General features: G+C 42.4%; 1 protein-coding gene across 2 annotated transcripts in view; it reads left to right on the top strand.

Annotated features, from left to right (window-relative positions):
* Positions 1-341: 341 nt before the first annotated feature.
* Positions 342-14,227, top strand: part of SERTAD4 (SERTA domain containing 4) — a 49,730-nt gene continuing 35,844 nt past the window's right edge. The window contains exons 1-2 of one of the 2 annotated variants that reach the window (XM_063443872.1): positions 342-628; positions 10,945-11,139. In XM_063443872.1, the coding sequence (XP_063299942.1) occupies positions 10,962-11,139 (178 nt within the window). In that variant the 5' untranslated portion in view covers positions 342-628; positions 10,945-10,961. Of the gene's footprint in view, positions 629-2,072; positions 2,405-10,944; positions 11,140-14,227 lie in introns of those variants that run through there. The other variant, XM_063443873.1, reaches the window with a different exon arrangement.

Genomic DNA, 14,227 nt, shown 5'->3' with positions numbered 1-14,227 from the left:
TCCTTTACATTTCTAAAATCCTCACACTATTTCTATTATCAACTGTGTAAGTGGGCATTAATCAATAACAGTAATATTATTACTATAAATACCCTTAATACTTGTATTCATCATAAAAAGGTTGTAACTGTATAAAACACCAAGTTATGTTTAAAGAGTGCACATTAACTCTTTGATGTCCCTAGGTTAAGGCAAGCCTCCCTGACTAGGACTCCCCCTCCCATCATGCTCAGTCTGGGGGGACAGGAGGACAGGGGGCTTGCTCCTACATGAAAGTTTTAGGCAGTCAGTTCAGCCTCTCTCACTCCCCCCACCAACCCCAGTTCCCTTGGCCAGGAGGGGGTGGCACTCACAGTGTGTGGAGGGGAGAGTGGAGACACGCGCTTGTCATATTCGCTGACTTACCCTGGGGGCACACTGCAAATTCTCCTCTTAGATCCAGAGGGAAATGGAAAAACAGGATTTACTGGTTGCACACACTGCTAGACTAAACCCATCATTAGCATAACCGTCTGCTAGAAGTCATAGTGCATAGCTTCCTTGGGTCTCACAGATGACAGCAAGGGACTGGGGACATCTGATCTCCAATAATCCCTCCATCCATCTCTCCAAGCAGCAAGCTGTACAGGTAAGGGGGCTGGCGGGAAGGGAAGGGTACAGGGGGTTCTGATACAATGTATCCGGGAAAAGTTTATTGCCTTCCCCAGATCTCCTGCGACATGTGAAGGATTGTCTTGCTGTTGTCGTTGTGTTCCATGCACAGATTACTTGGGTTTAGGATATTAACATATAGAACATATTGGGTGATCAATGCATGTCAATCATGGGGGTTAATGTGTTACAATGATCTGGACACACAACCCCCAGCTATGGGTGGGAAGGGGGGAACTATAAACGCAGCTCTGATTTATCAAATCGCCACTGAATTAGATTTTTGGTTACACTTTTTATAGATTTTATAATTTTGTAATTACATTTTTTATGCACATCTTACTGGCAATCATGGGGTTAATGGAGAGGGATCTATGTGACAGCGGCTGTGGCTTCTGGCTAATTGCTGTTTGGAATATGAATTGTCTGCTAAGGTTAAAGGAAGAGAGGAAGGTATGATCTTGCAGCAATGGAATCATGTCTGTGCCTGTGAGATCAGGTCAGAATATTGCCCCAGGCGCACACACACACAATCAGACTCTTCTCAGCACTCAGTCTGACAGAGCTCCCAGCAAGGTCACTTTAGGTTAATTATTCTACTTGGAAGACAAGGGGTTAATTGCTGGATGTTTTTTTTGTTTTGCACCCTGAGTGGAGAATATAATTTGTAATTAACACCATGGGAACCATGGGGATAGTAATGAGCTGCAGAGTCCCCTGGAACTAACAGGGTTAAGCAGTGTGTATAGTCAATACTATTTACACTGGAACTGACACTGGTGTAGCTTTACATGGACTCTTTTACCCATAATACATGTCAGTAATGTAACTGTAAATGGAATATATTGCCTTTATTGTCTGTCTTAAGTGTAACTGTAATTGGACTATTTTAACCCTATTGTATAATCAGTAGTAGTAAACACTGTTTTACCTGTATTCCATTGTAATTTGATATTTATCTCATATTTTATATGCTACAGTTTTTTATTGATAAAATACAAACAATCACTCTATGTCTACAGCTTTTTTCTAGGGGTATCTGATAGATCTAAGCACTATGGTAGGTAAGAAAGGGCTGTGATACCTTATCTTGGCACCCCAAATGTTTTTAAGCTATAGTTCTATGGTGTTCAGCCTGCCTTAGATCTGACTAAGCATCATGGGAGGTGTAGTCCTCAAACATCTTGAGTGCCAAGCTTAGCCATCACAACTGAAGATAAGCATTGTACTCTAATGCTGGTTTGGAGTAGAAATGGCTCAAATAGGCATCAAGTGAAAAGCAGGCAATGGTGTTGGTTTATTCAGCTTGCCAGACCATAATATCTGCTCGAAAGCAGTTCGTTCTTTAGAACCAGCTAGCCCAGATTTCAGCTTTGGCAATACAGCTGAGGGAACCGAGAATGGATTCATATCACATTATCCAGAACCGAGTACACTAGTGGTGAAAGCCCTTTGACACTCCAGCTGTTGTGGGTTGCATTGGCCAAGAGCGAATGTGGAGTGTGAAACTATAAAGATGAAATGTTTGTTGGAATCTCATAAACCAAGTGACCTCACCAGCCTTCTACGCTGTCCTCTATGAATAATGAACAGTGATGGTTTGCGCGGAATACATTACAGACCCGTGATTGGTGATGGTAAACCACGGCACCCCAGATGTGCACTTTGGCAGAGATTAACTGAAAACATAGCTGACAAATATCTGAGGTGGCTGGCAGACAGCAGCAAATTAAATTTCATCTGGAAAACCAAGGTTAGACATGACAACGACCCTAAATGTTGATAGATATTTATACTATGTGGCCACATTTCAATTTCAGGGGTCAAATATAGATCTGATTAATTATGCAATGGATTATTATAATGGCCTGCAAATAAGATAAATCATTTAATGTTTCCGTGCTCATATTAAGTTATGATTGTTTGGAAATTGACTTAGGTTCATGTACTATGTGACAAACAAGAACACAGAAAATGGGTGTAGAACCTTTTTAGGTAGCATAGACTTCGTATACATCCATAGCCCTTTAATTGAAAACAGTTTAAATTATTCATCTTAGAGAACCCTGCAATATTCGTTTTCCATATGTGTTGCCCCATTTTAGAGGTGGGATGCGGTCACTATGAAGATCAAAATTTGGTTAGTGTAGATGCACAAAAATGCTCAATTTTACAAATCCACAATACACCAATAGTGAGTCCTCTGGTGCAACAGATTATAAATGTGTTCGTTCCTAAGACTTTATATGCCCAAGATCGTATCTCCTGGACATTCTTTAAAACAAGAGAACTTTGATTGTATTTTTCCTGGTAAAACATTTTATAACTAGGCAAATAATTTCAAATTAAATATCCCATTCTCCAATTCAACCGCCAGTAAAAAATGAAATGTATTCAAAAGCTGAAATGTATTCACTAAACTGGCCATCGTGTAAAATTGGCCACGGAAATGGAGATTTTAGACCAAAATAGCTGAGTTTAAAAAAAACATTTCTCAGTCGGCTATTATTTTTCTTAGTTGGCTATTAAAACGTTTAATTTCCCCGTCATTTGTTCACAATTGCTGTTTTAATAATATACCGCTCCGAGTTCTCTAAGAGGAAATGGATTTAAAGGTCCAATGGTGACTTTACTTTTGTTTGCATATTTCTGTTATTTTTATTTATATAAAAAGTGACCTTTCCTCTAATATGCAAATCACCATTTTCATTTGATGCAACACAAGGGTTAAAGCTATCATGGCAAGGTTAGTCAGCATTGCAGTAGGGATTGGCATCAGGTTTATGTATCAATTTTGCTCAGGTTCAGTGTCACCAGCAATACTGTGCACTAAATCGACATCCTGCTGAGCTGTACCTCAATGCAGCCAAGACAGAACAGCTACCCAGGATACTGTGTGCCAAATGTTTGAGAGACAGTTTAAATGCAAAATAGTTTAGATCATTTAGTGAGCCCGCCTGTAAAACCTGCAGGGCATCCAATGTTGCATTAAGGCTTAACGTAGATTAGGACGGCGGATAAGAACCAATTTGCCCGTCTAATCTGTCTATAATGGAATCTCAGTAACGTATTTGTTTTTCAGTCTAGCTTTATGCACATCCAAAGCATACTTAAATTCCTTTGTCTTATCCTGTAACATTTCCACTGGAAGGCTATTCGTGGTATCTACTACCTTTTCTATAAAGTAAAATTTTCTCACATAACTCATAACTCATTTTCTATTGCTCCAAGCATTTAAATGGACACTATCGTCACCAGAACAACGACAGCTTAATGTAGTGGTCCTGGTGTCTATTGCTTGTCGTTTCAGGCTGAACAGTTGTAAACACTGCCTTGTCAGAGTAAAAAGGCAGAGTTTACATTGTTGCCTAGAAACACCTCTAGTGACAGTCATTCAGACAGCCACTGTAGCTGATTTCTAGTTCATTGCTGCACAGTGTGCAGGACCTACGTTAAATGTCACCACCTCTGCATGCAGGTGCTGAACGTTCCCCATAAACATTCAGTGCATCTCTATGCAGAGATGTTGATTGTCGCAGCGTGGCATTTTGCTGTAAATGTGCAAAAGCCTCCAAATGCCTTCCTATGGGAAGGCATTGGATTGGCTGAGATCATCAAGGTTGATGATCTCAGCCATGGAGGGGGGCCGCTGCGACAAGCCCTGCGTGGCGTGGGAGAAAAGGTTAGTAAAAACACCTTTCTCATGTGCTCAGAAGGGGGCTGGGTACCTAAATAGTTAGTTTAACAATATAGTGCCAGAAATACATGTTTGTGTTCCTGACACTATAGTGTTCCTTTAAATATAATCATACACTCCTCAGATTTTTAAGCACTGATACAGTTAACATATGGAGCAACGCCCAGTGTAAGATATTGACATAAATGCTAGCGATATAGGCACTCAAGGGGTTAGGAGCCCAAATTATTTGCTTAACAAGGGGAATAATCTATCTTGGGAAAAAGACAAGGATTCTCTAGCATTAGTAAATTACTCTATCTGGTAAATACAGACAGTCTTTATGAGCGATGTTTTTTTTTTTTTACTATTATAATCTTTTTAATTATATTTCATTGCCAGGAGGTGCCTCTCTGTTTCTGTTGCTTGATAAATAGCATCCATAAGTCTTGGTTTTTGTCTCGTAGCCATATGTTACACAGGTCTGGTGTAGGGAATAAAATAAGCCTAGAGTGAATGCACGTGTTTTACACTGGATCCCCAAGGCGCTTGTATTTTCGCAGTAGATATCTATAATCTCAGCGTGGTCGTATAAACGAGCATGCCCGCTGTGTGCATTCATTCTGGTTTTTTTTTTCCTCTTCCAGGTATTGTTTGTTTTTCTTTGCCTGAACGCTCAGTGCTACAGTAAAGAAATTGGTGGTTTATTCACTAAACACTCACTATATTGCTGCGAGAGAAAAAAACTATTTGCTAAATTTAGACAAAAACAGCTAAGATACACAAATTCTCCAATTTTGTTATAATCGTGACTTGTTTGTTTTAGCATTCATTTTGAAGTTCATTTCTCTGTTCACTTCAATTCGCTATTTAGTAAATACCTCCTTACCAAAAGTTTTGCCGCAATTAACCCTTTGTGAGGTTCGCAATATAGTAAAGGCACAAAGACGTTGTAGTAATGAATTTCTAATTCTTACTTACTTACCTCATTCGACTCATTACAGATTTTTCATAAAGAATTTAATTCAAAGGCAAGCATTTTTTGGCACTGCAGCTGTTGTGGACTACGTTCCCCATAAGGCTCGGCGAGCAGTCAGATGTCTCAAGTCTCATGGGAAACATAGTCAACAACAGCTACAGTGCCAAAAATGAGTCATCGATTGCTGTCTTATTCTCATTCCTTCACAAAACAAACATTGGTTTCTATTGATCACATTTGTTTTTTAAATTAAACTCTCAATGATAGTAAGATAAAATAGCCAAGATGTAACTACAGCCAAGTTAGTGAATTTTTCCAAATCAGATATATTTGTCCACATTTTGCCACTCAGATTTCAATTTTATACAATTTGGAGTTTTTGTTTATGTTTTTAGCCCATATAATAGTTATTAGTAATATTATCATTTATTTGTAAAACGATAACATACATTTTGCATTGTTGTACGAGAGGATAAAATAAGAAAAGTAAGTTACAAATTTTAAATGATAAAAAAAATACAGAGGGCGCTTATTTTAGAGGGCAGTTTGGATTGTATTAGTGTTAGTACATCTCATTTATGTACACAACTTGAAACCATTTCTAGGAAATGTTGCTATGTTTCCAGTGCCTATTACTAGGCTTGGCAATAAGTGACAAACTGCAAGTTCTTTTGTATTAAGAAAAAAAAAAGGACATGCATTTCTCAGTGTAAAGACCAAAATATATACAAAACACAGACTACGAAACAGTGCGCGGACACACACACACACACACACACACACACTACAATTTTACAAGGTTACTTAAAATAATAAAAAAAAACAACATTTAGCAAACTAATATGGGGGCTTAGTTAGACCATATGGCCATGTAATAAGCATGTATTGAGTTATGTCTGCCCTAAAGAGCTTGCAATCATTCTTGCCGCTATGTTCCCATCCACCCAGCTCTAAGTCTCACTGGAGGTGAAATGGTAAAGCTCAGAAAGAACATGTGACAGTGATAATGCGTGTTGCCTGGGCGTGATGTAGCGTGTTACACCCTGATGTTGGGATTTGGTCCCAGCGAGTTGCATGTAGTACACAGTCACTGAGCATTGTTTCTCCACTCACAGGGCTTAGAAGATAAGTTACGTGTCCAATAACTAAATGTAGAATTGTGATGTGTTGGCAAGAAAACCGCACATTTTAGGCCAAATTTGCCAATCTATAACGATAGATAGCTGGATAATTTTTCCAGTTTTTTAAGCCTAAACTGTTCAATTCTTTTTCCAATTCACCACAATTCTCTGTTTAGTGGATATACGCCTGACAGAATTCCTATGAGCACCGCCTCGCTATTTGGGAATCATTTATTGCAGTCTACTTAAGGATGACCAATGCAAAAACAATGACATCAGATTTTTTTTTCTGCTTCTGTGAAAATTCTGTTCCGAGGCTTTTCGCTCTGTTTTACTCGTAGCCAGGAGATTTTTAGGAATCATAAATAATTCTGGATGAAGCACAGTGTTTTTGAATGTTGGATGTTGTCACTTTGATGAGGCATTCCTGCCAAGAACTCAAAACAACTTAAACAAATTAAAAATGATGACAGACTCTGTGACTACTGGCTATGGTTAGATCGCCTACTTGATCTCTGGCACTTCAGTAGAGGTGGAACTTCTGTCTTCTAAATCCACCAAATGATGGTGGTGTGCTCGTATGCTGGACAGCCTTAGGCTGCCCTGTTTACGATGCTGAGCTTACGTTTTCTCAACCCCCTAACATCCTCAGAGTTGATCTATGTGTAAACCTGACAATAAAAATCTCCAGTAATTATGGTAATTTCCCAAATAATATCACTACTTATAATGCTTGACCCAAAAGCCATTGAGCATCTGCCATTGAAAAGGTCAACATACTGCACTGCACCCCAGACTATAGCATGTTCTCCCTCTTCGGCAGAGAAGAAGTTACTATTTTATTTTTTTTTGGCTTTAATTGGACTTTACCACTGTTTATATGACTTGGCACATGAAAGATTAAATGTTTCCATTGGCACCTCAACACTCAATGGCAATGCTCATAAAATGTGGCACAGAAAAGTTTAATATTTTGCCTAAAAAATTTTGAGGCTCATTTTTATTAGTTTACCCCCCCCCCCCCCCCCCACCACCTGTGCCTTCTAGCACAGAAAGGGTTAATCATTTCGATTTATCTCTTGCCCATTAGCATTGCTTACTTCACTTGGCACATAGAGGGTTAATATAGCACTGAGCCCATTGCCGTTGGAAAAGAACATTTGTTGCTGCATTGGCAGTAATGGGGTTCCTTTGCAGGAGTGATAGCAAACATGCAGTGCGCGTTGGCTTCAGTCCTGCTCTGTGTATTACTCGCAGACATACAGTACACAGACTAAACACACTAATCCCTCTGAGAAGTTCATTTCGCAATGAGGAGGGCCATTCTCCTTACAGCTCCTGCAAACCAGGGTTTAGTTTCTGCAGCCTGCTGCCAATATCACGGAATCAGTTCCATGAAATCCTACCTTAGCTTTTTATTTCCCCCTAGAAGGAAACATGTAAGATGAAAAAAACAATAACGGCACGCATTCTTCTGAACGGAGCTAAACGGATTTATTTTGCTTTTGAGTATTTGTTCTGTTTTTTATTTTATTTATATATTCCAATGAGAATTGTACTGCATGGCTGTATAAATCTTAAGAAGCGAAGACCTGCTCACATGGTTTCCAGTGATTGGTTTAAACCATGTTTCGAAACAAATCTGGGCTTATTGACTATACAATTCTAAAACAGCAGCCACATTCCTCTGTTTTATTTAGTCCTGCATTTCGTGTTTTATTCTCCATATTGTAAAACATTAGATAAATAATCAATTCCTCATAGTGTAAAAAAGACAACAAAAATAAACAAAAAAGTTCAAATTCTCGTGATTTACATAGAATCCCATAATATTTTGTTTTCAAATATGTTCGAATTATATCTGTGTCCAGATTTAGCTTCAGAAACTTTCAATAATTCATATTTGAAGAGTCACTGAAGCACGTTCTAAGCTACTGAATTACATTTAAATTGTAAATGCTAGTGACATTTAAACTTGAATTCCAAAAATGGAAGAGATATAATATGACGTGTACATTTGTTCGTTTATTTGTTGCTGAAGTGAAACGTAGAAGTTATTTGTCTTTAAAACTGTTAAAGTTGGGGTTGTCAGCCATTTGGAATGTACCCTGGTTAACAGAACACAAGAATTTAGAATGTACGAGTATCTGATGTTATGATATTTCTTAGGATCAGTGTGCCAATCATAGATTCTCTTGTCGATATACTATCAGCTATATCTATTTATCTATGTGTCCAATCATTTTCATTCTTTTACCTGCTGTTCTACATAGCTGTGGCAGTCAGATTCTACACTGGGATCTGATTAGTTTCGCAGCTATAAAAATTAGGCTTTTACTTCCTTTAAGAATCTTAAGATGGCACCATGAACCATTGTTGTCTTGTCCTGCATAGGTCAGCGGGACACATGTGAGAAATACTTGGAAAGAACTGGCCACCAATGGAATTTGGGATTTCAATTTGATACATGCCTATATCCTTTTAATAGCTGTGAGTACCCAGATTGTTCTTGAGAGGCACACAACTTTCCCCAACTAGCTGTTTAGTGGAAATAATACAGCCTTTTAGGCTCAGAGATTTATACAAATATTTATAGTTCTAACCCAGTTTATGCCAAAAGACATCAGACTGTTTGATAACAGTTAGTCTTCCTACCTGGGGTACATGGGATGCCACGGCTCACCTCTTGGCCGCCGGAAGCTATGGCTTGGTGCTTCTGCTAGTTCTCCTGAGCTAAGCCGTGTCATGGAGCTGAAAGCTAATTGCTCTTAGCCAATGAGCTAAGCCCTGCACCTCCCTGCTTAGCTCAGTGAAGAGAGTTTCCAGTTTTAGAAAGGCAGGAAGCAGCACCCGGTGGACTTCATGTAAGAAGCCAAACCATTAGCAAACAGTTTGATGGTTTATACTGTGGTGGTGCCCAGGGCACTCCTGGCACCATAACCACTGCATATGTAGTGGTCATGGTGTTTGGCTTGTTCTTTTAATACTTCAAATAATAAATTAAAACTGATACCTTCCTTTCACATGTTAAAGCTTTAATATTAATTTTAGTCATTTTGGAATTATTGAGATACGGCTAATGGATACATTGTACAGAAAATATCCTAGCACGCATTCTATTGGAAATCAGCAGAAAGAGAATCCAAGGATAGGGATCTGGCATCCTGACAGAGTCTCTCACGTGGAGATCAGGGGGTGCGCATAGCGTGCATAAAATCTCACTCTTTACACAAAGCGGACAGGTTTGAACATGCATATTATGCCAGGCAAGTTATCTCACCTTGAGCCCAAATAACCATCTAAGGTGTAAGGCTGCCTGCAGTGTTTTGATAAAGTTGATAAAGTATTAAATTGTATCGGTGTTAAAGATCCTACAACCCTATTCATTCATCAGACAGGAAGATCTCCTTAGCTGCGATACGTTACACTTAAAGGAACACTCACGGCACCATAACAACTTCATTCTGATCAAGTTGTTATGGTGCCTTGGGTGTTCCTTTAAAACTAAGCTTTGCCATCTGAACTATACTATATTTTGTAAAATAAAGGTTGTGGTTAGGACTGTGGGAGCCAGACACAATTCTGAGCTTCAGGGTAATAGTAAGAGAAGATTTGGGGAAAATGGAGAAGTTAGGGGGATGAGAGGATAAGAGTGTAATAAGGACAATAAACGAGTGTAATAAGAGAGGGAGATATTGGAGGATGGCAGAGAGTCGGATGGCTGGCTCCGTAGCTCTGCTCCTGTTTAATATTCTGCTTGCTCTCCCCATGTTGTGTTTGGCTCCTGTGGGATTGAAACTCACATCTTGAAACTGAAGCCAATTTTCTGTCTTAATCTCACAATGTTTTGACTGGAGACAGATCCAGTTTAGTCCAAATGGAAACTACTAAGCTTTTCTCTGGTTTTCATAAAGGCTGTGGCGGGGACGGATCACTGCTTGCTCGCATTAGATGACACAAAGTGACCAAATGGAAAGAAAGGGGACTCTGAATTAAATACACATTTTTTTCACTCCCCCCTTATTTTTTTCTTCTTAGGGAGAAGAAAGGATTTTTTTATTTCTTTGTTTCAAGCAAATGAATGATCTTTGTTAGAACCTTCGAGAGGTTTTTCCCACTGCAGTATATCTGGCACAAGAGATTAGTGACTTTTAGCAGCGAAGGAAGGCGATATTCGCATTATTATTGCATCAGATCTTGCAAACATGGTATGTCACAGTGGTTTCAGAATACTCCAACTACAATTGACCTCAGCTGCCATCATGGATAGCCAACTGTTGCAGGATAAAGTCACAGTGATTTAGGCAAATTCCAGTGCTCTGACCTAACGTGGACTACAACTCTAATCAGCCATGTGCTATATGAAACTGATAGGAGTTAGGAGTGCCAGAGGTTGCCAATCACTAGATGTGAGGGAGAGCATCAGTTATCTCCTTAGGTTGGTAGGGAGGCATGCTTGTAGATGTTTTTGCGTTCCTGTCTCTCTTTGATGTGTATACTTTGTTTCTTTGCTTCAGATTGGTGGTTATAAGAGATGACTGTGGTTCTGTCCATGAATAGATTCTGTAGCCCCCTCGTTTCTGAAGGTGCTCCTGAGATTCCCGAATATCAAAGGGCCTGGACATCTGAGCGTCAGAAAAAAACAACAAGCAGCTCATCCAGTCATCTCCATGCCCAGCACCCGGAACACCGATCATGTGACTCTCCTGCAGGTACGGAAACAAATGTGCTTTCCCAATGGCTAAAGTTTAAATAATAAGAGCGTCTCTATCAGTCTCTAACAGCCAGTTAGTTATATGGAAGGTCAAGTTATTTATAAATGTCTCCAGAACCCTTAACTGGCTTTATTTTTCCCTAATACACACTTGTGTGTATCTTTTATATGACATATATTTCAGGTTAGGTTAGTGTTAATGCAGTAGTTAAAGGAACACTATAGGGTCAGGAACACAAACATGTATACCTGGTCCTATAGTGTTAAAACCACCATCTAGCCCCCCCTGGGCCCCTCATACCTCCATAAATATGGCAAAATCTTACTTGTATTCAAACCTGAAGCTGTAGCTTTGCATGCTGTTTGCCTCAGAAAAACAAGCTGTCTGCTGACATCATCAGAAATGGTGACCTGATCCAATCACAATGCTTCTTAATAGGATTAGCTGAGACTGACAAGGAGGCAGATCAGGGGCAGAGCCAGCACAATTCAAACACAGCCCTGGCCAATCAGCATCTCCTCCTGGAGATGAATTGAATCAATTAATCTCTATGAGGAAAGTTCAGTGTCTGCATGCAGAGGGAGGAGATACTGAATGTTTGGATGCATTTTAGACAGCAATGACCCAGGAAGGATCTCTAACAGCCATCTAAGGAGTGGCCAGTGAGGTTATCACTAGGCTGTAATGTAAACACTGCATTTTCTCTGAAAAGACAGTGTTTACAGCAAAAAGCCTGAAGGTAATGATTCTACTCACCAGAACAAATTCAATAAGCTGTAGTTGTTCTGGTGACTACAGGGGCGGACTGACCACTCGGGCATATCGGTCATGGACCGAGGGCCCGAGGCAGTCAGGGGCCCGGCCGCACAGCCATGCTCCAGCTGGAGAGATCAGAGATCTCTCCAACTGGAACGGCAAAATGTAAATTTTTTTTAGTTCATTAATAGGATGCTGGGGACCCTGATAGAGCGTGGGGCCCCAGCAAACTACTGCTCTGGACATTACCCCCCTCCTCCCTCCCACTGAATGAGACCTGGCAGCATTACCAGCTCTCTCTGACAGGTCTCCTGCTTCCTGTCCCACGCGGCTCTGTGTGATGGGAGAGGTGGGGCCAGGAAGTGACATCACTTCCGGTTTACTCCTCACACAGAGCCCTCGCACAGCCACCAGGGGAAGGAGCAGCAGCCTTGGAGAGAGCAGACAGAGCAAAGAGAAAGGTAGGCACTACTCACCCCCCCCCCCCTCTCACTAGTCACCCCCCTCTGTCACTAGTCACCCCCCTCTCTGTCACTATCACCCCCCTCTATCACTAGTCACCCCCTACCTCTGTCACTAGTCACCCCCCTCTCTGTCACTAGTGACCCCCCTCTATCACTAGTCACCCCCTCCCTCTGTCACAAGTCACCCCCCTCTGTCACTAGTCACCCCCCCTCTGTCACTAGTCACCCCATCTCTCCCTCACTGTCACTAGTCACCCCTCCTCTGTCACTAGTCACCCATCTCTCCCTCCCTGTCACTAGTCACCCCCCTCTGTCACTAGTCACCCCCCTCCCTCTGTCACTAGTCACCCCCCTCCCTCTGTCACTAGTCACCCCCTCTCTGTCACTAGTCACCCCCCTCTGTCACTAGTCACCCTCTCCCTCTGTCACTAGTCACCCCCCTCTCTGTCACTAGTCACCCCCCTCTATCACTAGTCACCCTACCTCTGTCACTAGTCACCCCCCTCTCTGTCACTAGTCACCCCCCTCTATCACTAGTCACCCCCTCCCTCTGTCACAAGTCACCTCCCTCTGTCAAAAAGTCACCTCCCTCTGTCACTAGTCACCCACTCCCTCTGTCACTAGTCACCCCCCTCTGTCACTTGTCACCCCCCCTCTGTCACTAGTCACCCCCCCTCTGTCACTAGTCACCCCCTCCCTCTGTCACTAGTCACCCCCCTCTCTGTCACTAGTCACCCCCCTCTCTGTCACTAGTCACCCCCCTCTCTGTCACTAGTCACCCCCCTCTCTGTCACTAGTCACCCCCCTCTCTGTCACTAGTCACCCCCTCTCTGTCACTAGTCACCCCCTCTCTGTCACTAGTCGCCCCCTCCCTTTGTCACTAGTCACCCCCCTCTCTGTCACTAGTCACCTCCCTCTATCACTAGTCACCCCCTCTCTGTCACTATCACCCCCCTCTATCACTAGTCACCCCCTACCTCTGTCACTAGTCACCCCCTCTCTGTCACTAGTGACCCCCCTCTATCACTAGTCACCCCCTCCCTCTGTCACAAGTCACCCCCATCTGTCACTAGTCACCCCCTCCCTCTGTCACTAGTCACCCCCCCTCTGTCACTAGTCACCCCATCTCTCCCTCACTGTCACTAGTCACCTCTCCTCGGTCACTAGTCACCCCATCTCTCCCTCACTGTCACTAGTCACCCCCCTCTGTCACTAGTCACCCCCTCCCTCTGTCACTAGTCACCCCCTATGTCACTAGTCACCCCCCTCTGTCACTAGTCACCCCTTCCCTGTCACTAGTCTCCCTCTGTCACTAGTCACCCCCTCCCTCTGTCACTAGTCACCCCCTCTGTCACTAGTCACCCCCTCCCTCTGTCACTAGTCACCCCCTCCTTCTGTCACTAGTCACCCCCCTCTCTATCACTAGTCACCCCCCTCTCTATCACTAGTCACCCCCCTCTCTATCACTAGTCACCCCCCCTCTATCACTAGTCACCCCCTACCTCTGTCACTAGTCACCCCCCTCTCTGTCACTAGTCACCCCCCCTGTCACTAGTCACACCATCTCTCCCTCACTGTCACTAGTCACCCCCCTCTGTCACTAGTCACCCCCTCCCTCTGTCACTAGTCACCCCCTCTCTCTGTGACTAGTCACCCCCTCCCTCACTCTGTCACTAGTCACCCCCTCACTCTAGTGACATAGGAAGGGAGGGGGCGACTAGTGACAGAGGGAGGGAGGGGGCGACTAGTGACAGAGTAAGGGAAGGAAGGGGTGACTAGGGACAGAGTGAGGGAGGGGGTGACTAGTGACAGTCCCTCCCTCCCTCTGTCACTAGTGACCCCCTCACTCTGTCACTAGTGACCCC

Source organism: Pelobates fuscus, chromosome 2, assembly GCF_036172605.1.
Source record: "Pelobates fuscus isolate aPelFus1 chromosome 2, aPelFus1.pri, whole genome shotgun sequence".
In the NCBI taxonomy this organism is placed as follows: Eukaryota; Metazoa; Chordata; class Amphibia; order Anura; family Pelobatidae; genus Pelobates; species Pelobates fuscus.
The sequence above is the reverse complement of the archived record's forward strand: the minus strand, read 5'-3'. Positions and strand labels throughout refer to the sequence as shown.